Source organism: Chionomys nivalis, chromosome 10 (genome assembly GCF_950005125.1).
Source record: "Chionomys nivalis chromosome 10, mChiNiv1.1, whole genome shotgun sequence".
Taxonomy (NCBI): Eukaryota; Metazoa; Chordata; class Mammalia; order Rodentia; family Cricetidae; genus Chionomys; species Chionomys nivalis.
Window position 1 is genome coordinate 40,980,806 of NC_080095.1, and position 22,597 is coordinate 41,003,402.

General features: G+C 45.1%; 1 protein-coding gene across 1 annotated transcript in view; it reads left to right on the top strand.

Annotated features, from left to right (window-relative positions):
• The window catches only part of Heatr4 (HEAT repeat containing 4), a 38,106-nt gene extending 32,889 nt beyond the window's left edge, over positions 1–5,217 (top strand). Inside the window, exon 17 of the mRNA XM_057782190.1 lies at positions 4,922–5,217. Coding sequence (XP_057638173.1) covers positions 4,922–5,092 — 171 coding nt within the window. The 3' untranslated portion in view covers positions 5,093–5,217. The remainder of the gene's footprint in view (positions 1–4,921) is intronic.
• Positions 5,218–22,597: the final 17,380 nt, after the last annotated feature.

Sequence of the window (22,597 nt, forward strand, 5' to 3'; positions counted from 1 at the left end):
CACGCAGTTCTTACTGGTTCTCTTCACTGCAGGAAATTTCATTGTTGGCCAGACGGTGCTAGCATACGCCTTTAATCCCAGCACTCAGAAGGCAGAGGCAAGGGGATCTCTGGGAGTTTGTGGCCAGCCTGGTCTACAGAGCGAGTCCCAGGACATGAGAAATCCCTTGAGGGGTTGCGGGGCTGGGGGGGGGGGGGGGAGGAGCAGAAAAAAAAAACCTAAACCTTTATTGTTAAGACTTTCTCCATTTTGTTTCCCTTTCTCCTTCCTCAATTACAAATCCTTGCTGGATATGGAGGTTCATGCTGTTAGGGACCGAGAGAAGCCCCCAAAGAAGACCTCCAGCCATGAATGCAATAACAAGGGTGTTTTATTAATTCCAGCGTTGGGGTGGCACTTGGTGACCCCCAAAGGAGGTCACAAGCTTCTTTTTAGCGAAGTTAGGGAAATTCCAGGGAGGAGGGATTAATCTGAGGCTGACTGCTGGAGGAAAGATTAGTCTGGGGGCTGATTGGTGGGAGGTCCTAGTGGTTAGGGACCTTCCTGCAGCAGGGTAGGGAAAGCTGTCTTTAACATGTAGAAATCTGGGGGGTGGGGCATCTGCTGAGCTAGCAGAAGGGCTTTTGGGGACTATTGAGCCAGCAGAGGGGTTGTGAGAGTGCTTGCTGATGGTCACTCATAAGCTGTGGTTTTCATGAGACATGCTTGCTCAGCTCTGTCCCATTCTAGTGAAGTGAAATTAAGGTCTGGCCTCTGTCAGGGCTCTGGTCTGCCCCCTCCCACCCCAGCCTTTTCAAGGCCTGTAATCCCAGCACTTGGAAGGCTGAGGTTACAAGGTGAGACCCTTATGATGAATATTCTTCTGAAAAGGAAGTTTGTCAGTGTTTTGCTACCTAATCCAGCCTGGCCTCAAACTCCAGGTCGTCGTCGTCGTCGTCGTCGTCGTCGTCTTCTTCTTCTTCTTCTTCTTCTTCTTCTTCTTCTTCTTCTTCTTCTTCTTCTTCTTCTTCTTCTTCTTCTTCTTCTTCTTCTTCTTCTTCCTTCTTCTATTTATCTATTATGTATACAGTGTTCCATCTGTATGTTTTCCTGAATGCCAGAAGAGGGCACCAGATTTTATCCTAGATGATTGTGAGCCAGCATGGGGTTCCTGTGGGATTGCTGAGAATTGAACTCAGGACCTTTGGAAGAGCTGCCAGTGCTCTGAGCCATCTCTCCAGCACGCCCCGCCCCCCCCCAGGTCTTCTTGCCCTAATCTGAGATGGCAAGTATATCCAGTAGGTTGTTTCTGTTTCTCTCCTCTTTTTCAAGATTCTGGCTTTTTGTAAGGGTGTGTGTGTGTGTGTGTGTGTGTGTGTGTCCACAGAGACCAGAAGGGAGTGCCAGATCCCTTGGAGCTGGAGTTACAGTTGTTTGTGGAATCCTTTCTCTGGTCCTCTGATCAAGCAGTAAACGCTCTCTAACCAAGGAACTATCTCTCCAGACCCCAGCAGACTCCGCTTCTGCATGCCTTCTTGGTGTGTGTGTGTGTGTGTGCCACCATGCCTGCTAGAATAGAGTTCCTGATTGGGGCAGGGTGGCAGCAGGAGTTAGGTAGTTTAAATGACATCTACATACGCCCCATGGAAGCTTAAGTGAATTGACCGGCACGTGTGACGTAACATTTCAACTCGACAGGATCTACAATCACTAAAGAGGCAAGCCTCTGGGCACAGACTGGGCGATTGTTTAGATGAGGTTGAAGTAGGAAGACCCACTCTAATTGTGGGCAGCACCATAGCATGGACGGGGACCTGGATTGGGTAAGCGACCGCTGGACACAGCTCCCCCGTTGGTCCCTGCTTCCTGACTGTGAGGAAGTGTGATTGGCTGCTTCCTGCTCTTACAACCACGCCCTCCCCTACTAGGGTGGATTGTAAGTTCACGTCAAAACCCCACCTCCCGAAAGTTGCTTTTCAGGTATTTTTGTCACAGACAGAAGAATGTTACTGTGACAAAACTCACAGAGGACTATATCAGACGGGGCCATCGTGAGCGGTTGTGAAGGGACTGCTCTATCAGACGGGGCCATCGCGAGAGGCTGGGAAGGGGCCGGCTCAGCACAGAGCAGTGGGGACTTAAAGCAGCCAAGTTCTGTGCACTAGTAGAAGGCTAAGGGGGCCTGGAAGAAGGGACCTCAGGAGGAATAGCCTTCACTTTTTAACAACCATTGTTATTGCTTTTTAAATTTATTTTAAAATGTTTTTGGGATTTATTTCATGTGCATGGATGTTTTGCCTGAATGTATGTCTGTACCACATATGTCTAGACGAGGGCATCAGATCCCCCTTGGAACGGGAATTATAGTTAGTTGTGGACTTCCAGGATACAGTCAGGATTCTGGGAATCGAACCTGGGTACTCTGAAAGAGAAGCTAGTGCTTTTAATGGCTGAGCCATCTCTCTGGGCCCCTTCTTCCTTTTTAAAGTGTGTGTGTGTAAGCCGCGCACGCCTTTAATCCCAGCACTTGGGAGGCAGAGGCAGGCGGACCTCTGTGAGTTCGAGACCAGCCTGGTCTACAAGAGCTAGTTCCAGGACAGGCTCCAAAACCACAGAGAAACCCTGTCTCGAAAAACCAAAAAAAAAAAAAACAAACAAACAAACAAATAAAGTGTGTGTGTGTGTGTGTGTGTAAGTGCGTGCACTCACACGTATGTGTGGAGGCCAGGGGTCAAAGTCGGGTGTCACCCTTTGTCACCATTTTCCTGTTTGGAGATATGATGTCTCCCTGAAACTGGAGCTCAGGGGTCGGGAAGACTGGCTGGTTAGTAAGCTCCAGAGGTCCTCCTGTCTGCCTCCCCAGTGCTGGGCCTACAAGCCTGGCTTGTCCCATGGGTGCTGAGGATCCAAACTGAAGTCGTCAAGCCTCTACAACAGGAGCTCTGCCAGCTGAGCCACACTCTCCTAGCTTCTTTCCTAGGTGACATAGAGGCTGAATGTACTGGAAGAATCCTGGAATTGGATCCCCGGAGTAGATGCAGACAAAGTGCGGATCATATGTGGCACTGGAAATTGGATTCTCTTTTCAAAAAGAGTGCTTTCCAGGTGACAAAGGACAAAGCTGAAATGAACCTGGGAATCTTCTGGGCTTCTCTGCTTTGTAGCTGAGGAGCCTGTGTTTAGCGACTGGAAGACGCAAAGTCTGTCATTTCCACATGCTGTACAAATATCTTCTCCTCCCAGCCCTTCCTGTGACCTCATCCTTTTCTTTTCTGAACACGTTGTGATTTCCTTAAATAAAGAGTCTTGCTGCTATCTCTGTCTTCTCATTTCCCCTGTAGCTGGGAGTTGCCTTTGGGGACCTGACTTATCTTGAACTTCATCACTTTTCCTGTGGCCTTACTTAGTTCTCCCTACAGAAGCGGCTATTAATAACTATTTCCATAGGTGTGTATGATTGAGTGACTTGAAATAATGTCCTGAGTATATAGGGGAGGTTGTTGCTGTGAGATGGGCTCTTACTCTATAGCCCAGATTGACTTGGAACTCACTATGTAGCCAGGCTGGCCTCAAATTCATGGCCATCTTCACTCAGCCTTCTCAGTGCTGGACTATAGGCAAGAGCCACCACACTTGGCTCTGTAGTATTTTTATAAATGGGACTAGGGAGAGGGAAATCCGGCAAAATAAGACTTGCACCAGAATTTGTCTAGGGCTCACATGTGCCAGTATATATGTATATATTTATGTGTCCTTACTTACATCTATACATAATATGGAAGAATGGGGGAGCCATTATATCGTGGTACTCTAACAGTGATTATTATTGTTAAATCCTAATATAAACTTTGGAGGACAAGCCACCATTATCAAAACTCAGCATTATGTTTCATCAAGCGCTTCTACTTCCAGTAAAGCTATCTTTCCAAAACATTCACCCAGGGCTGGAGAGATGGCTCAGCAGTTAAGAAGGAGTGCTGCTCTTTTAGGACCGGAAGCTTGGTTCCCAGCACTCATGAAAGTGGCTCACAACTGCCTGTGACTCCAGCTCCAGCAGATCTGAAACCCTCTTCTGGCCTCCAGAGGCACTTGCACATGTGTGTACATACATATGCACAGCCACACAGACACATGCATGATAAAACATATCTTAAACAAATTAAAGAATAAAAATGTAAAACTTCATTTCTATGGTGTGCACCTGTAGTTTCAATTAAGAAACTCATGAAGAAGAGTTTCACATGAGTCCACAGGTTCCAGACCCACCTGGACAAAATAGTGAAGCCCTGCTTCAAATAAAATTCTTATGTGTACAAATACATGAATGCTCGTTGCTTATAGTTAAAAACTGTGCATTAAGCAACAGCCCAATCTTATGAAGGCATTTTCTCCACTGATATTCCCTTCTCAGATGGCTAGCTTGTGTGAAATTGACATAAAACTAGTAAGGATGAGCAGGCATGGAGAAGCCAGAGGGCAACTTGCAAGATTCAGTTCTCTCTTTCCACCATGTGGGTCCCAGGGATCAAACAGAATGATAAACAAGCGAGCCCTTCAAATCGGCATGCAAATTGTCAAGCTTTGTTTTTTTTTTTAAATATTTATTATGTATAAATATTCTGTCCGTGTGTATGCCTGCAGGCCAGAAGAGGGCACCAGACCCCGTTACAGATGGTTGTGAGCCACCATGTGGTTGCTGGGAATTGAACTCAGGACCTTTGGAAGAGCAGGCAATGCTCTTAACCTCTGAGCCATCTCTCCAGCCCCTGTCAAGCTTTGTTACTGAGCACCTGGGGCCTCTTCTCCACATTAGGTTGGCCAGAGTCAAAGGAGATGGGCTTCTAGCTTCTTGTTGAATTTAATAGCTCCTAGCTACTCTAATAATCTGGGTTAAACTGATGTGCTTTCTCACTCGAGACTGTATGTGAATATTTCTCTGCAGAGGGTGCTGCCCAAAAGGCCGAGTCCCTGGCTGAAGAGTCCTGTTGTACAGCTCCCCACACAGAAAAGTTGCTCACCGTTTTTCAGAGATCTACGGACTGCCCGGGAAAAAAGAATCGAAAAGGGGCCCTTCGGATCTGACCCAGATCTTTCTAGCTGGGCAAGTTACTGAGAAGATTGTCTTTCAGCACCAGTGAAAGGTGGGGGGAAGCTGATCCTATCCAGGCTGAATGCTTCTCTTGCGCTTAGAGTGTGGACGGGCCACACTCTCTCTCTTCCATTGATACTGTACAATGTCCTCACTATGTTCACAAAGATAAACTATTTTATCAATCAGCTTTACTATTATTGTTATTATTATCGTCATCATCTTATATAAGGCCTCTCTACTTAGTCCTGGATGTCCTGAAACTCACTATGTAGACCAGGCTGGCTTCAAACTCACAGAGATCCGCCTACCTCTGTCTCCCAAGTGCTGGGATTAAAGGCGTGAGTCACCATACCCAATTTATTATTTTTGAGACCAGGTCTTGCTATGTGGCCCAAGGTGGGCTGGAATTTACTGTATAGATCGGCCTGAATGTGAACTTGCAATGCTCATGCCTCAGCCTCCAGAATATTACACTACAGGAATGTGCTACCATGCCCGATTATTCTAGTTCCTTTTTTAGTGGAGGGAGGGGAGGTTACTAGAGAGTGAATATAGGCCCTCACATGTTAGAAGACAGTTCTCTACCACTAAGCCACAAACCTAGCCCTGCTTTTACTCCGTGTGCGCGCGCGCGTGTGTGTGTGTTTAAGATGGAATCTTAACTGTTGGGGACTATTATTTTAAGGTGTATGACTTTTGTTTATGCTGCATTTGTTTAACTCTGTGAAACTGTATTACTGTGCCTGTCTAAAACACCTGATGGTCTAAGAAAGAGCTGAACGGCCAATGGCGAGGCAAGAACAAGGATAGGCGGGTCTGTATGCAGAGAGTATAAATAGGAGAAAAGAGGGGAAGGAGGAGGAGGCGCAGCAGCACTGCAGCAGTAAAAGAAGCAAGAGAACAAGGAGGGAAGGACATCAGGGGCCAACAACCCAGCTACACAGCAAGCCACAAAGAAAGAAGTAAAGAAAGGTATACAGAAATAGAGAAAGATAAAAAGCCCAGAGGAAAAAGGTAGTCGGGATAAATTAAGAAAAACTGGCAAGAAGCGAGTCAAGTTAAGGCTGGGCATTCATAACTAAGAATAAGCCTCTGTGTGTGATTTATTTGGGAGCTGGGTGGCGGGACCCCCAAAAGAGTAAAAAAACAAAACAAAAACAAAAACAAACAAAACCACACAGCACTTAACTACGTAATCCTGATCTGGAATTCTCTGTGTAGACTTGGCTAGCTTCAAAAGATCCACCCACCTCTGTCTCCCAAGTGCTAGTATTAAAGGCATGCGCCACCATACCTGACCCTTTTTAACTCTTCTGAAGTTTGGAGACAGTGTTTACCCAGTTGTCCAGGCTGGCACTGTTGACCTCACTCTGTAATCCAGGCACATTTTTGTCTTGGCCTCCCTCATAGGTGGGGTTACAGAACTGTGCCACCAGGCTCGGCTTGCTCCTGGGCTTCTCCTTGTGCACTGTTTACACGGGATTAAAGAATGCTGGCTGCACAGTGACAGTATATTTCTCCACACACCTGCAAGGTCACATCCTGTATACATGTCAGACCTGTAAATTTACTAGAATACAAAGAAGTATGAAAGACTCAGAATCTTTCACAAAATATACAAGTTTCTCATGGAAACCTAGAGGAGATTCCTGTTTGTTTAAGAAACCTCCCAGGTGATGTGTGTGTGTGTGTGTGTGTGTGTGTGTGTGCGCACATCTGTGTCTATGTCTATATGTGTGTGTATGTCTCCATGTTCAGTTTTGTTCTACAGAAAGTTCCTTAACTGCAGTCCACAGGGAGCTATAAAGGGATATCACATGACCATTACAAAAAAATAAAAAGCCAACACAACCCCATCACACTGCACTTCTGGGTGTGAGCACGTTTAGATTCCTAGGATACAACTCCAGAATTTCCCAAGGCTGGCTAACAGTTCTCATGAGTTCTCTTCAGTATATATAATGCTTTAAAGATTTAGGCATAGGGTGGGAGGGAGAACTGGGGTTGGAATATAAAATGAATTTTAAAAATTAGTTAAAAAAAGATTTAGGCATTGAGGAGCAGCTGAAATCTGTGTGTCAGACGATGGAATTCTATAAGTACACTTGATACCCAAAATAACCGTGGAAAAGGAGAAACTCAGAATACAAAAGAGGTGTGAATCTAGCTCTTTTTCCTAAATACTGATTGCTATTTATACCCGAAAAAAAGCACTGAAACATTCAGCAATGGAAATAATGGCAGATGGCTGGGCATGGTGGCTATGTCTTTAATTCTAGCATTTGAGAGGCAGAGGCAGGAACGCTCTGTGAGCTCAAGGCCAGCTAGGCCTGCATATTGAGGCCCTGGCTGGAAAGAAAGGTGAGAAGGGGAGGGAAGAAAGGAGCGGGGATGGAGGGAAGGAAATAAGGCAGTGTGAGACAACCCCCCCACACCCCCACACACACACTTTCTCTTCTGGTAGCACTGTCAGCATTAAAATATGAAAAACAATATTTTCCCTCTGTGAACCCTTGACTATGAAGCATGGCAGGGGAGAGCTGTAGGAGATACCAATTAATGGCATACAAGAAAATCTTTACCTCCTTTGATCCTTTAAAGTACCCGGAACTCCTATTATTTGTGGTGCTGACCTAGGACCCCAGCCCTCTACTACCCCCGGACTCCAGACCCCGGGCCTACTAAACAAAAGCTGAGGAACATTCCCACTTCCATGTTTTTAATCAACTAGTTTATCCATTTCTTCTGAATGAAATCCTAACTTGAGACATGCCATCACATAGAGTATATCAAAGTTACTTCCGCATCTAACCTGAGGATCCCAGGCTCTGGCTCCCAGGAGAGATCTGAGACAATGCATGATTCTGTGGGTGTACTTTCTCAGCCCTTCTATCTTTGAATCTGTTGCTTAATAGTGAAAGGGCTTTATTGTGTACCCTTTGCGTTGCTGGCAAGAGCTTGAGAGCTGAACTGAACTCTCCAGTCTGGAAGGCAGCAGGGCCCTACAGAGGGTCTCTTAGGCCATCAGCACTATGGGAGATGAAGCAGGAACAGAAGAAACGGCCCTTGTTCTCGAGGAGTTTACAAGGGGTTTTATAATACACACATGCAAGATTCTTTCAGGACAATATGCTCAGTCTAGTGGGACTTGTGAGGCATAGAGCAGCTGTGCTAAAGGAGGGATTTGGGGAGGAGTGATCTGGGGAGGAGGGATGTAGGGAGGAGGGATCTGGGGAAATCATGAGAGCCTGGAAGCTTTCATCAGATCTGAGGCTGAAAGATTTAGACAGGCAGAGCTAGGAGAAAGGACCTTCCAGGTGAGGCGGGAAAAGGCTGGGGGAAGTAAGCCAATGGCTGCCTCTTTCTCCTCTCTGGCTTCCTGCGTTGTTCACTTGTATCTTTACAACAGAGGAGCTGGGGTCCCTATGCCTAACCCTCATGGTTCTGCATATCTCTTCATACTAACAAAATGTGACCATTCCCAAAGGGCCTACCTCTCCTTGCTGGCTGATTTTCTTTGCTCATAGAATGTCTCCACTGTTCTCCTTTCTCTCCCCCTCTTCCCTTTCATCAGGTCTCAGGTGGACTAGGTAAGTGGCTCGTCCCTAGCCTGATGTAAAAGGAAGCTTCTGTTCAGCCCAGCATGCAAACCACAACAGTCACAGAACAAACAAACAGTGTGCCTTCTTAACCTGGATCTAGGAAAAGGAGCCGTTTTAAATCAACATTTGTGTTTCTCTCAGTTTATACATTCCATCTAAGTTCTCAGGGAATCACTTTAGCAGATGGGATCGATGGAGAAGGGTCAGAGGGAAGAAAATATGCGTGCTAGAACCTGCTTTTGGCTTCCCACAGTTTCTTATGGATATCATTTCATCTTCCCACTCCGGCCCATAATTTCTTTTCTTATTGTTATTATTACATTATTTTGTGCATGTGTGTGTGTGTGTGTATGCATGTGTGCATGTAGAAGTGCATGCATAAGTGCATATAGAAGTGTCACGGCACAGGTATGGAGGTCAAGGGACAACCTTTGGGAATCAGTTCTCTCCTCCCACCATGTGGGTCCCAGGAACCAAACTCAGGTCGTCACGTTTGGCAGCAAGCACCTTTCCTACTGGATGACCTCACTGTCCCCCACTCCATTGCTTCTTAGGGAACGGCCTTACCAGCAAATGTTCACTAACTTCACCATGGATGTGTCAGAAAATAGAAGATGGGCTGAGCATGAAACTCAGCAGAGCGCTTGGTGGGCATGCAGAAAGCCCTGGGTTTGATTCCCCAGCATAAACACAACACAGTGGCTCTCACCTGTAATCCTAGCACTCGGGAGGAGAAGGCGGGAAGATCAGAGATCTAAGGTCCTCCTAGGCTACAAAATGTGCTTCAGAGCAACCTCATCCAATAATACATAGCGAATTCTAGGCCAGCCTGGTCTACATAAGATTCTCTCTCAAAAATAAACGAAGCATATATTGAGGAATGGTGGGTAGAGTTCTTGCCTAGCATCTATGAGGCCCTAGGTTCAATCCCTAGAAACACACACACACACACTATATTTCATAACAAAAATCAGAGTTTTTATGTAAACTTTTCCCAGAGCTGAATGTTGGCAATTAGTTGAAAAATATTGAAAACACTGCCAGCTAGCACTGAGCCAGAAATATCTGTGGGCCAAAGTCAGTCCTCTGGCTGAGTTTGTGGCCCTTAATATAGCCTTTTCATAGGATGATTTCTAGAGCATTGCTCGCTTGGCTGAACCTTAGTTCCTCAACCTGCTCGTACATGCTGCCAAGAGCCAATCAAAGAAACATTCACCATAAAATTCGGGGAAATTATCCTAGCAATTACTTAAGCGTGGCATTGGCAGACTTTGGCCTGGTCCCTATGTGTGATTAAGAGATGCAGCCTCTCTTCCTGACCCAGAGAGCCCCGTTCATTTCCTGTGTCCGCAATGAGCTTTATTTTGTACCGGATGGGCTTGGAACAAATTCTAGCTTCACTGTCCTTTCGATGTCATTCGTCCTCTGAGGAACCCTGTGGGAGGTCAAGTTAGCAAAAGGTCCCAGATAGCAGGGTTTGCACCCTCTGTTTTCCTTTCCCCACCCACTGATGCCTAGCAGATAAGTGTCTCAGATATGTATATAAGTGGTTAACATTTTTCTGGGCCTCAATAGTGGACCAATAATTTGGTCCTCCTAGGAAATTAGATATAGTTTCTGATATCTCTAATATATTTCTGATCTCAACACACACACACACACACACACACACACACACACACACACACTTGAATGTTTATCTTGTAGCAATTTGATTCAGAATTAACCCACGAGTTTAAAACTCGTCAAGTTTAAACTCATGAGTTACAGAAACCGTAAGATAGCCAGTGCCTTCCTTAGACTATGCTATCCCACCAAACCCAAGCCATTTGCAGAGCTTCAGCTGGGTCAAGCCTTACTGTCCCATATTTAAGAATGCTATATGAGAAAGCTATTCGGAGTATATCAGACTTCTAAAAACCTCTGCAAACCAGGCTGTGGTGATATATGTGTTTTAACCCCAGGACTCAGGAGGCAGAGGCAGGTGGATCTCTGTGAGTTTGAGGCTAGCCTGGTCTCCAAGAGCTAGTTTCCAGGACAGACTCCAAAGCTACAGAGAAACCCTGTCTCAAAAAAACAAAAACAAAACAAAACAAAAACCTCTGCAAAGACAACATCAGATGGGGGTATATAGGAAAATCAAGCTCAAATTTTCTCTGCCTACTAAGTGACTTTACAGCAACTACCTAACCCTTTGAGTTTTACTTTCTTCAATTATATAATAAGGAGAATAATAAATAGTTATTCATGGGCCACAGCAGTTGTTCACAACCTGGTTCCATAAATGTGTGAGTGTTGGGAGCAGTGAGACCCCAGATCCTGAATTTCTTGTAATCCCCTGATCTGAGTGCCTACAGCTGCTCTGAGCACGAGATCTTCAGGAGTTCCTGATGGCAGGAGAGTGGTTTCTGGTGGGTTTGGCTGGGGCGTGGCTATCTCTATATAATCTGCCCCTGAACACAATAAAGGGGGCACTCTTGGGGAATTCAAGGATGACCCGTGTCGCTGTCTCTCTGTCTGTGTGTGTCTGTGTATTTTAACCTCCAGCCCCTTGCCCGAAGCTCGGTAACTGGGTGCCAGCACACAGAGCGCAGACACGGGGGCGCGGTGCGTGGCATGTGAGTGTGTATATGTGTATGTGATATGTCTGTGTATGATGTGTGTGTGAATATGTGTGGTGTGTATTTATGATGTGAAGTCGTGTGTGAGTGTGTTTTGAGATACGGTCTCCTATAGCTCAGGCTGGCCGTGAACTCTTGATTTTTCTTTCCAAATGCTGGAATCACAGGTATCACGACCATGTCCAGCTTCTGGTTACATGTTAAAGTCACTTTTTAAAATGTCACTGCTAGAAAGATTTTTAAAGCTGAGAGATGAAAACAGAAGTAAAGGCAGAGAGACAGAGAGAGAGACAGAGAGAGAGACAGAGAGAGAGACAGGGAGAGACAGAGAGAGAGACAGAGAGAGACAGAGAGATAGAGAGACAGAGAGACAGAGAGATAGATTGCCTGAGTTTCACTCCTGCAGGTTAAAGCAGAATCTCTCAGAAGGTGAGATTCAGACATTAGCATGTTTCTCTTTTATTGTTATTGTTTTTTTTTTTCTTTTTTTTTTTGAGACAGAGTCTCACTGTGTAGCTCTAACTGACCTGGAGCTCGCTCTGTAGACCAGGCTGGCCTGGAACTCACAGAGATTCCTCTGCCTCTGCCTCTGGAGTGCTGAGATTAAAGGTGTGCACCACCATGCTCTCTGTTAGCGGGTTTCAGAAAGCTTCACAAATCATTCTAATCCACAGCCAAGTTCGAAAGTTGCTGATGAGAACTAAATATTGCTATGTTCATAAAACCAGGTGCTCTATCACCGTCTAGTTATTTACCCCAGTTACTAAATTTTTCAGCCAGCTATTAACTTATACTTTTGGCCCATGTTATAAAAATACACCACTAAGCCGGACAGTGGTGGCGCACGCCTTTAATCACAGCACTCGGGAGGCAGAGGCAGGCGGATCTCTGTGAGTTCGAGACCAGCCTGGTCTACAAGAGCTAGTTCCAGGACAGGCACCAAAGCTACAGAGAAACCCTGTCTCGAAAAACCAAAAAAATAAAAAAATAAAAAAATAAAAATACACCACTAGATGTCAGTTTTCACATATAAGTCACTTCCTGGCAGCTTTCTGGTTGTCTGTTCTTATGGTAACAACTAAATCCCATCCCATCAACCATTCCTCTGTGACCTATAGTGGCCAGATACAGCTCCAGTGACTCCCCCACCCCACCCCACCCCGAGACAGGGTTTCTCTGTGTAACTGCTCTGGCTGTCCTGGAACTCACTCTGTAGACCAGGTGGGCCTTGAACTCACAGAGATCCATCTGCCTCTGTCTCCCAAGTGCTGGGATTAAAGGGGTGCGCCACCACTGCCCGGCTGTAGTGACTCTTAAAACATGACTTCTAGTTGTATTGTAACAAGCCAAGTAGATACTCTCTCAATCACGAGGAAAGTGAGATTCTATGACAAGTCAGGAATGGTGGCGGTGCACACCTGCAATCCTACCAGGCATGAGGTTGAAGCAATAAGGGCCCAAGTGTGAGACTAGTGTGCCCTACACTGCAAAGTCAAACTCAACCTGAACTACTTAGATGTCACCTCAAACAACAACAACAAACAAACAAACGGGAGTGGAGAGATGGCTCTGTAGGTCAAGTGCTTGTTCCATAGCTTGAGGATCTGAGTTCGGTTCCCAGAATCCACATAAAAGCTGGGCAAGGCAAAGGCAAGGGCAGCCTGCATCTGTAGTCCCAGGCTTGGGGCTGTAAAGACAGGAGCATCCCTGGGGCTTGCTGGCCAGCTACAGTCTAGCCAATCTGTGAACTCCGATATAAGTGCAAGCCCTTTGAGTCTTATCCAGGTGTGCTGGCTAGTTAGTTTTATGTCAACTTGACACAAGCTACAGTCATCAGAGAAGAAGGAGACTCAAGTGAAAATTTGCCTTCACAAGATCACACCGTGGGCAAGTCTGTAGGGCATTTTCTTAGTGATTGATGTGGGAAGGTCCAGCCCACTGTGAGTGGTGCCACCCCTAGGCTGGTGGTTCTGAGTTCTACAAGAAAGCAAGCTGAAGCTGACGGTGGCGCACATCTTTAATCCCAGCAATCCGGAGGCAGAGGTAGGCAGATCTCTGAGTTTGAGGCCAGCCTGATCTACAGAGCAAGTTCCAGGACAGCCAGAGATATACAGAGAAGCAATAAAATAAAATAAAAGGCCGGGCGGTGGTGGCACATGCCTTTAATCCCAGCACTCGGGAGGCAGAGGCAGGCGGATCTCTGTGAGTTCGAGGCCAGCCTGGTCTACTACAAGAACTAGTTCCAGGACAGGAACCAAAAGCTACGGAGAAACCCTGTCTTGAAAAATCCAAAAAAAATAAAATAAAATAAAATACTGGACCATGGTGGTGCATGCCTTTAATCCCAGCACTCGGGAGGCAGAGGCAGGTAAATCCCTGTGAGTTCGAGGCCAGCCTGGTCTAGTTCCAGGACAGTTAGGACTGTTACACAGGGAAACCCTGTCTTGAAAAAACAAACAAATAAATAAAATAAAGCAGGCTATGCAAGCCATGGGGAGCAAGCCAGTAAGCAGCACCCATCCACACCCTCTCCATCAGCTCATGTCTCCTGGTTCCTGCCCTGCTTGAGTTCACTGCATTTGATGGTGAAGTGTTAAATGGAACTGTAAGTGAAATAAACCCTTTTCTACCTGAGTTGCTTTTAATCATGGTGTTTTATCACAGCAGTAGAAACCCTAACTGAGACACAAGTGTTGGAAGTATGCACCTTTAAACCTTTAAACCCAGCACTTGGGAGGCAGAGGCAGGAGGATCTCTGGAAATTAAAGGCCAACCTGGTCTACACAGTTTCAGGCCAGCTGCATCTTACAACATGAGATCCCCATTTTGTTTTTTGTTTAAAAAAAATTAGACCAAAAGCAATCAAAAAGATACCTGACATTGACATCTGGCTGCACACACACAAACATAAACACAAACAAAACCCCGTGACTTGTACAAGAGTACCCAGGAAATGACTCCTGTAGCTCCTTCTGAGACTTGGTATGTATGTATAGGTTCTGTGTAACAACGGAAAAACCCTATTTGTTCTGATGCTGTGACTTGGAGTGACTTCTGCCTAGGTCAGGGCGGGTAACCACTGAGCACCTAGTTCTTATCTCCTGGATATTTGCATCTTTCACCCCTGGGTGCCTTGAAAAGAAAAGGCTGCTCAGGGCCTCAGGTTGGCCTCCTCTGAAAAACAGAAATACTGTGTTTCGAAGGGAGTGAAAAATTACTCTTTTGTTATTTAGTTTTTTGTTTATTTTGGTTTTGGTTTTCTGATACAGGATTTCTCTGTGTAGCTTTGGAACCTGCCCTGGAACTGGTTCTGTAGACCAGGCTCGCCTTGAACTCACACGGATCTGCTTGCCTCTGGCCTCCTGAGAGCTGAGATTAAAAGCATGTGCCACCATAGCTCAGTGAAAAGTGAATCTTAAGGTTCCTGAGATGGCTGTTTCACTAACTTCAGTCACTAGAATAAAATATACTTTAAAAACTGTTTAGGGGCTGGAGAGATGGCTCAGAGGTTAAGAGCATTGCCTGCTCTTCCAAAGGTCCTGAGTTCAATTCCCAGCAACCATATGGTGGCTCACAACCATCTGTAATGGGGTCTGGTGCCCTCTTCTGGCCTGCAGACATACACACAGACAGAATATTGTATACATAATAAATAAATAAATATTTAAAAAAAAAAACTGTTTAGAAGAGCCAGACAGCCAGGGTACCTTTAATCCCAGCACTAGGGTAGCAGAGGCAGGCGGATCTCAATGAGTTCGAGGCCAGCCTGATCTACAGAGCTAGTTTCAGGACAGCTAGGGCTGTTACACAGAGAAACCCTGTCTCAAAAACCAAGAAAAAAAAATGATGTAGGGTGTTCTTCTGTATATGTGTTGCTTTTATTTTTTTTTTAATGTGTTGCTTTTTGTTTTGGTTAACAAATAAAGCTGTTTTGACCAATGGCTTAGCAGAGTAAAGTCAGATGGAAAATCCAAACAGAGATGGAGAGAGAGCCTAGGTGGAGTCAGAGAGAGACACCGTGTAGCTGCCGAAGGAGAAAAATACCAGAACATTACCGGTAAGCCACAGTCTTGTGGCGATACATAAATTAATCAAAATGGGTTAATTTAAGATGTAAGAACTAGCTAGGAATATGCCTGAGCCATTGGCCAAGCAGAGTTGTAATTAATATAGTTTCTATGTGATTATTCGGGTCTGAGTGGCTGGGAAACAAAAGTACAGTCTCCATTTAAAATATATATGTATGTATGTATATACATAAATGTTTTAAACATTTATATATATTAAATATTTAAGTATATTTTAAAATATAGGTTTTAGAAGATTTGTTTATTTTACTCTGTATAAGTGTTTTGTCTGTATCTATGTATATATACCTCATGCATAATCTGTGCCCTTGGAAATCAAAAGTAGTATGAGAGCCCCTGGAGCTGGAGTAATGAATGGTTGTGAGCGCCATGTGGGTGCTGGGAACTGAACCAGGTCCTCTACAAGGGCAACAACGGCTCTTAACAACTGAGCCATTTCTCCAGTCCAAAAATAGTTTTTTTCACCTACTAGATTGCTAAGAGACTCGAGATCTCTTAGGCTGATGTCTTACCACTAGTTTTTATTTATATCCTTAGCAATCAACTATTGGCCTAATTGTTCTCTATTCTGTGTGTGTGTGCGCGTGCGCACACGCGTACGTGCTCATACAAGTCAGAGGACAACTTTCAGGAATCAGTTCTCTCCTTCCACTGTGGGATCTAGGGATTAAAGTCAGATTGTCAGGGTCTTGCAGCGATGGGTTTCATTCACCTTGACATCTAAGGAAGTGTATAACTCTGAATCAATAAATATTCCCTGAAGAAAATAATGGCTATTAAGCTGTCCAAGATGAGCCATGGGTATGTATGAAGAAGTCTATGCCTCTTCTGAGTGAGCAACCCTGGATACTTCCTTCTATAAGTCATAGTTCTTTGTTCTAAGAGCCTCTGGCTCATTCCAGAGGTGGGAAGGACTCACCGACCTTAAAGGAAAACTCTAACTGAGCCAGAGAGCAGAAGACTAGGACACTGCTTGATTTGACCTACAGATTCCGAATCTAATGGCTACTCTGGAGCTTGTCCCCAGGTCCTCAGCCGTGTCTGTCTCTGAGTGAACCAACCAAGTATTTTAGTTAAAGTGATTTCCAGGTCAGATCTATGGGCCTTCTGGCCTTCTGATAGGTTTTTTTTTTTTTTTTTGCCTTGGAGGACAGGTTATTCAGGTAACACAGTTATAATTAGGTCCCTGGACCCTAGTTTAACCAACTCAATAGAATTCTCTGGAATTAGTAGAGGAGCCTAGAGTTCTCACATAGGATCGGTGTTGCAAAGTAGCTCCTTAACCATCCACACAACCTTGCTCATTCATAGCTCTACTGTAATACATAAATTTACTGAGATCTTTTTTGTATTTTGGTTATATCCCCTTTCTGGGTAATGACTTCTATACAGTTACTACCCAGACCTTAAAGCAGTCTCTCTCTCAATCTCTCTCTCTCTCTCTCTCCCTCTCTCTCTCTCTCATCTATCATTATCTTTCCATCTATCTAATTTGCATATGTACAGTGTATGTGTATATTATGCATGCATGCTTGCATACATATATCCTAAGCCTAACTCTACTGAAATCCTGGACTTGACATCCACATTCCCCACATTCATTTTGTCCATGGTGTTTATGATCCTTAGACTCAGCTCCTCCCTCTTGAGAGCTTACATCACATGCCTAGTCCTGAGATCTTTTTGGTTTACATAAGCTAGACCTTTGTTCATTTTAAGCAAGAGCTGAAAAATTGTGCCTGTCCCTAAGATGACTATGACCTGAAGTCACTGCTTCTTAGGTGGATCCCAACAAGTATGAGCTTGTCTCTGGCTCGGATTAAAGGTCTGTTTTGCGTCAAGTCAGCCTGTTAGCAATGGAGAGATCAGGAAGGGAAAATCATTTCACTAGAGAATTCTGTAGCACAGGTGTCCCTTGAAACAATAGTCTGGATGCTTTAGGGAACAGGAGGGAGAAGAGGCAATGTGATGGAGAATTCTTGGTCAAGTATAAAGGGATGAACAAGAGAGAAAATACCAAAATCATGGATCTGCCGAACACAAGGCTCTGGTTTACACATACCATCTTTTCTTCTTCTTGTTCATTTACTTATTTAGGCTATTTGACCATAACCACACTTGACATAAACATTCTAGAATCTCCAAGCACCCTTCAGTGAATCAAAGTGGGTTTGTTGTTTTTGTTTTGTCTGTGTGAGATAGGACCCGTTTTATTTTTAAAAAATTGTTTTTATTATTTTATGTGCATTTATTTATTTTTATTATTTTAGGTGTTTGCCTGCATGCATGTCTGTGTGAAGTTGTCAGATCTTGGAGTTACAGACAGTTGTGAGCTGCCATATGGGTGTTAGGATTTAAACCCAGGTCGTCTGGAAGGACAGTCAGTGCTCTTTAACCACTGAGCCGTCTCTCCAGTCCCCAAGATAGGACCTTTTGATGTGACTCTGGTTAGTCTCTAGTAATCCTCCTGCCTCAGCTTCCAGAGACCCATATATCAATATCACTAGATCTAGCCCAAGTCCTAGTTTTTAAGCAGCCTTTGTGTACGTGTAAAAGTCTAAGAGGGAGGAGTGTTGTAGCCTGTGTATTGTCCCTCTAGGTAAGTTTGGTCTGGTGAAAACCAGTCTGCCTGGAAAACTTGTTTGAATTGCTACAGTCTTCTGGTAAGGTTCTGCTTATTTCTTTTGTTTTTTTTTTTTTTGTTGTTGTTGTTGTTTTGTTTTGAGACAGCGTTTCTCTGTAGCCTCGGAGTCTGTTCTGGAACTCGTTCTTGTAGACAGGCTGGCCTCGAACTCACAGAGATCCGCCTGTCTCTGTCTCCCGAGTGCTGGGATTAAAGGTGTGTGTCACCACCCGGCTTATATTTTCGTGTGTGTGTGTGTGTGTGTGTGTGTGTGTGTACAGGTAAGGACATGTGTGTCTATGCTCATGTGTTTGTGTCATGTATGTACATGTGTGTGTGGGTATGCAACCTGTGTTCATGCAGAGAGGCCAGGCCAGAGAAAGACGTTGGGTGTCCTACCCAATTAAGGCGCCCACCTTATTATTTTGAGACAGGGTCTCTCACTGAACCTGGAACTGCTGGGATCCTAATTCCAGGCTTTGCAAACTGTTTTTTTTTTTTTTTTTTTTTTTTACACAACCCTTTTTTTTTTTAATATTTATTTATTTATTTATTATGAGTACAATATTCTGTCTGTGTATATGCCTGCAGGCCAGAAGAGGGCACCAGACCTCATTACAGATGGTTGTGAGCCACCATGTGGTTGCTGGGAATTGAACTCAGGACCTTTGGAAGAGCAGGCAATGCTCTTAACCTCTGAGCCATCTCTCCAGCCCCCATGCAAACTGTTCTTAATCCATTAAACCAGCTCTCTCACTGATCTGGTTAGGAACCTTGCTATTGATCCTGTTGTCAATTGATAGCATTAGGAAAAAAAGCCAAGTCTACCCAAGATGAAAATACTTCGGTCTCTGATTCCAATACAGAAACTCAAAAACACCCTGGTTCCTCTATGATCAGAACTCAAAGTAATGATAGCCTTCCCTAGCCCTTCCTTTCATCTAGAGATTTCAAAGCATTCTGAAAAGATTGCCCATCCCCGAGGGAGCTGATTAAGCCACATCACTGCCCTTCATCTTTGGCCTGGGGTTCTCCCCACAAATTGGCCATTGAACTGGAAATAGTGTAGGCATCCTGATTCAGGGTCTCACACTGAACGCCCACTGCCTCTCTTGCCTACCCAGTCTGACGCAGTTTATGATGCTCCCACAGGGCACAGCTTTTCTAGGGCCCCACATCAGATCTGCCAGCATCTCAGTTGTCATCGCTTCCCACTGATTGCATTTTTGAGTTTGCTGGTGTCTTGGCAACTAGGCTGTGCCTCAGCTGTCCTGGATGTGAGAAATGTTGAAGACTCTCCGGGGATTCTTCATGTCTCCTTACCATTCATCCCAATTTATCTCTCCCTGCCCAGGCCATCCATCCCTCTTGCATCAAAGAATTGTGTTCTCCGGCTTATTTTTCCTTCTTCCTCTCCAGCCTCCTTCTTCTGGGCAGAAGGCAAAAGAAAGACCATGAGCTTGGGAGAAAGGGAGAAACAGAGCTGCAGTTTTTCTCTTGCCTTGCTCTCTAGTTCCCAGAAGAGGGACCTCGACAGTGAACCTTGGCTTGAAAAGATGAAGGAGATTAGAAGGCTGAGGCTTCACTTGCAGCCCCCATCCTAAGGAAGTTAACTTGTTTTTGCTGGAGGAGCGGTGACTCAGCCCAGACCTTAGATGGGGAAATCTCTTCAGCGCCTGAAAAAGGAAAGCCGCAGAGAGAGGCCTGATCTTTAATTTCAGACCAGAAAGGTTTTGCTGAGTTAGGAGAAATTGAGTTCTGCCTCTTCCTCGTGTCGGCAATAGGGAGGACAGTGGGCAACTCTGCATGGATTTTCCCAAAGGAACGGCTCTATCTACAGAAGTCCAATAGAAGCAGACAGTGGGATCCCCAATTCAAAGTTCTGGAATGGCCCACACATACTAGTTAGTGGGGAGCTTTCTTTAGTCAGCCTCCACCACTGTCCCTTTACCTACAAATTACTATAACCACCCCGATCATGAAATGATAATAAGCACATGCTTTTTTTTTTTTTTTTTTTTATAAGACTCCAAAATAAATGACTGTGGCAAGACTACTCCTGGAGACAGTTCCTGACTCACTCATTCATTTCCTAAATACTTAGTCATCTGCTGATGGCTGGACCTTGAGGGAGGCGGTCATGAGCAGAAAGGACATGATCCTTGGTGTCATGGAGGTGACACACCGAAGCATGGACAGGAACTGGGTGAGTTGACCCACATAGGAGGTGTGTAGCACAGAAACACAAAATCAAGCGGTGGCTGAGAGGTGATGTTGGGGCCTCACTGGCAACAGTATCTTTGAAGGTGATCTGTTGACTGAGTGGGGCTGAGCAAATGAAATCTAACTTTAGGTTAAAAGCTATGTGATTTGTAAGAGTTCCAGGAAATAAAAAGTTTAACAAACCCCAAGCTGCCTCTTCATGCTCACACGCCAATTCCTTGCCTCCAATTTTGCGTCTACCCAATGGGAAGCTACTTTGGGAAAGTGTGAAACTGTACTCCAGGGGAAGATAAAATGATTGTATCGATGGAGGGGAGCAGAGGGGGTAGAATAGGAACTGCAGGAAGAAGATTGAAGTCAGCACCGGGGAAACAGACAAGGAGAGCAGCTTCCGAGGGTTGAGGCAATGGCTCAGCCGGTAAGAAACTTGCTGTGCAAACATGAGAGCCTGTGTTCAGAGCCTTGGCAGCCGTGTAAAAAGTCAGGCATGCGATGTGCATGCTTATAATTCCAGCACTTAGGAGACAAAGCAGGAGCGTGCTGGCCAGACTGTCTAGCCCAAACTGGGAGAGGGTTCATCTCAAAAACCCTAGGAGCTAGAGTAATGACTCGGAGGTTTAGAGCATTTTCTGCCTTTTCAGAGGCCTAAGGTTCAGGTTCTGGCAGCCGTGACTGCCTCACGCCTGTCCATTAACTCTAGCTCTCCTGTTTCAGCTCCCTCTTCGGACTTTTGCAGGCACCAGACGAGCATGTGGTGCCTATACAAACACACGGGCAAAACGCCCATACAGATAAAATAATTCTAAGAAATGTTAAAAGAAATGAAAGATGGCTGATAGACACTGTCAACCTCTGCTCTCCATCCACATGTGTCCGTGCATGCGTGCGCGCACACACACACACACACCTCACATTCACATATCCACATGCACACAAGTAAACAAACCTCTTTTGTAATTTCTAAAACCAGACCCAGTTCCCTAAGCCATGAGGATGGTCTGTGTCTGTGATGGGAAATGGGTTTGTCTGTCTCCACTTGACTGACAACATCCTTTTCTATCGCTTGCTGATAAAAGCCATTGATGTCCCTGTGCAGGAAACTAACAGGAAAAGAGAGAAAGCCAACCTCTAGATCCACTTCCTGAGGGCGAGACCAAGAGGCAGCTGCTGTCCTGGTAGTGTAGGAAAAGGCAGAGTAAACTGACGCAGCATCCCTATGGGCAGCCGGTCCTCTTTCCCTTCTAAAACCCGCCAGTCTGCTAAGGGGCAGACAGGGGTCTTCTCAAAATATTAAGAGGTATTGAAACTCACTAATCTCTTCTGTCTCAAACAAAAGAAACACAGAACTGGAAGAAAAGATAAGAGTCACCGGAAGAGGAACTTGACATTGGTCCATACCTTCCTACTCCCAGCAACTTCTGCTTTGACTCTTTCTGTGAACAAAGGTAGTAATGGTGGAAATGTGTCAGGAGGCGAAGCAGTCAGGGTTAGTGGTGCTCAGAAAAATCTGTGGGTTTTAAAAAACAAATATCTCGCCTGGCGGTGGTGGTGCACACCTGTAATCCCAGCACTTGGGAGACAGAGGCAGGCGGATCTCAGTGAGTTCAAGGCCAGCCTGATCTACCAAGCAAGTTCCAGGACAGCCAGGACTGTTACACAGAGAAAGCCTGTCTCAAAAAAGCACAAATAAATAAATAATTAGAAAAAAGAAGAAAAAAAAACCCAAAACAAAACAACAAACAACTGAAAAAAACCCAAAGATCTCCCACAAACAAAACAATAGTAAATAAAAACAGGGTCTTGGATAGAACAGGCTGGCCTTGAACTTGATATACAGATAGAGATGAATTTGAACTTCTGATCCCTTCCCTTCCACCTCCAAAGTGCTGAGATTACACCGCCACACTTAGGGTACCGGCTTGTGTGTGCTCTACAAGCCAGCTACTGACTCAGTGCTATCCCTAGGCCCTCGGGTGACTCAATTTTGAACCACTATTATCTGGGACTGTTTATAGGGCTCTGAGGTGAAATACTGCTGCAGATGCTGCTAGAGATGAGTCTGGATGTGGAGACAGCTCCAGTCTGGAGATTCCTAAAGGGTTTATTTGTGAGGCTAGTATAACACAGTAGAGTAGAACATGTGTAATATGCATGGCAGAAGAGGGAGGGGAAGAGGAAGAGACGGGGTGATGGCGGTTAATAGCTATTCTGGCCTGAAAAGATGAGAGGGAACGAGTTGCAAAGACTTGGACTTTTGTCTATCTACAGAGGGTTTTTTTTTAATTTTAATTTATTCATGTACCTGTGCAAGCACACGCCATCGTGTATGTGAAGGTCAGAGGCCAAGGTTCAGGAGCCAGTTCTGTCCT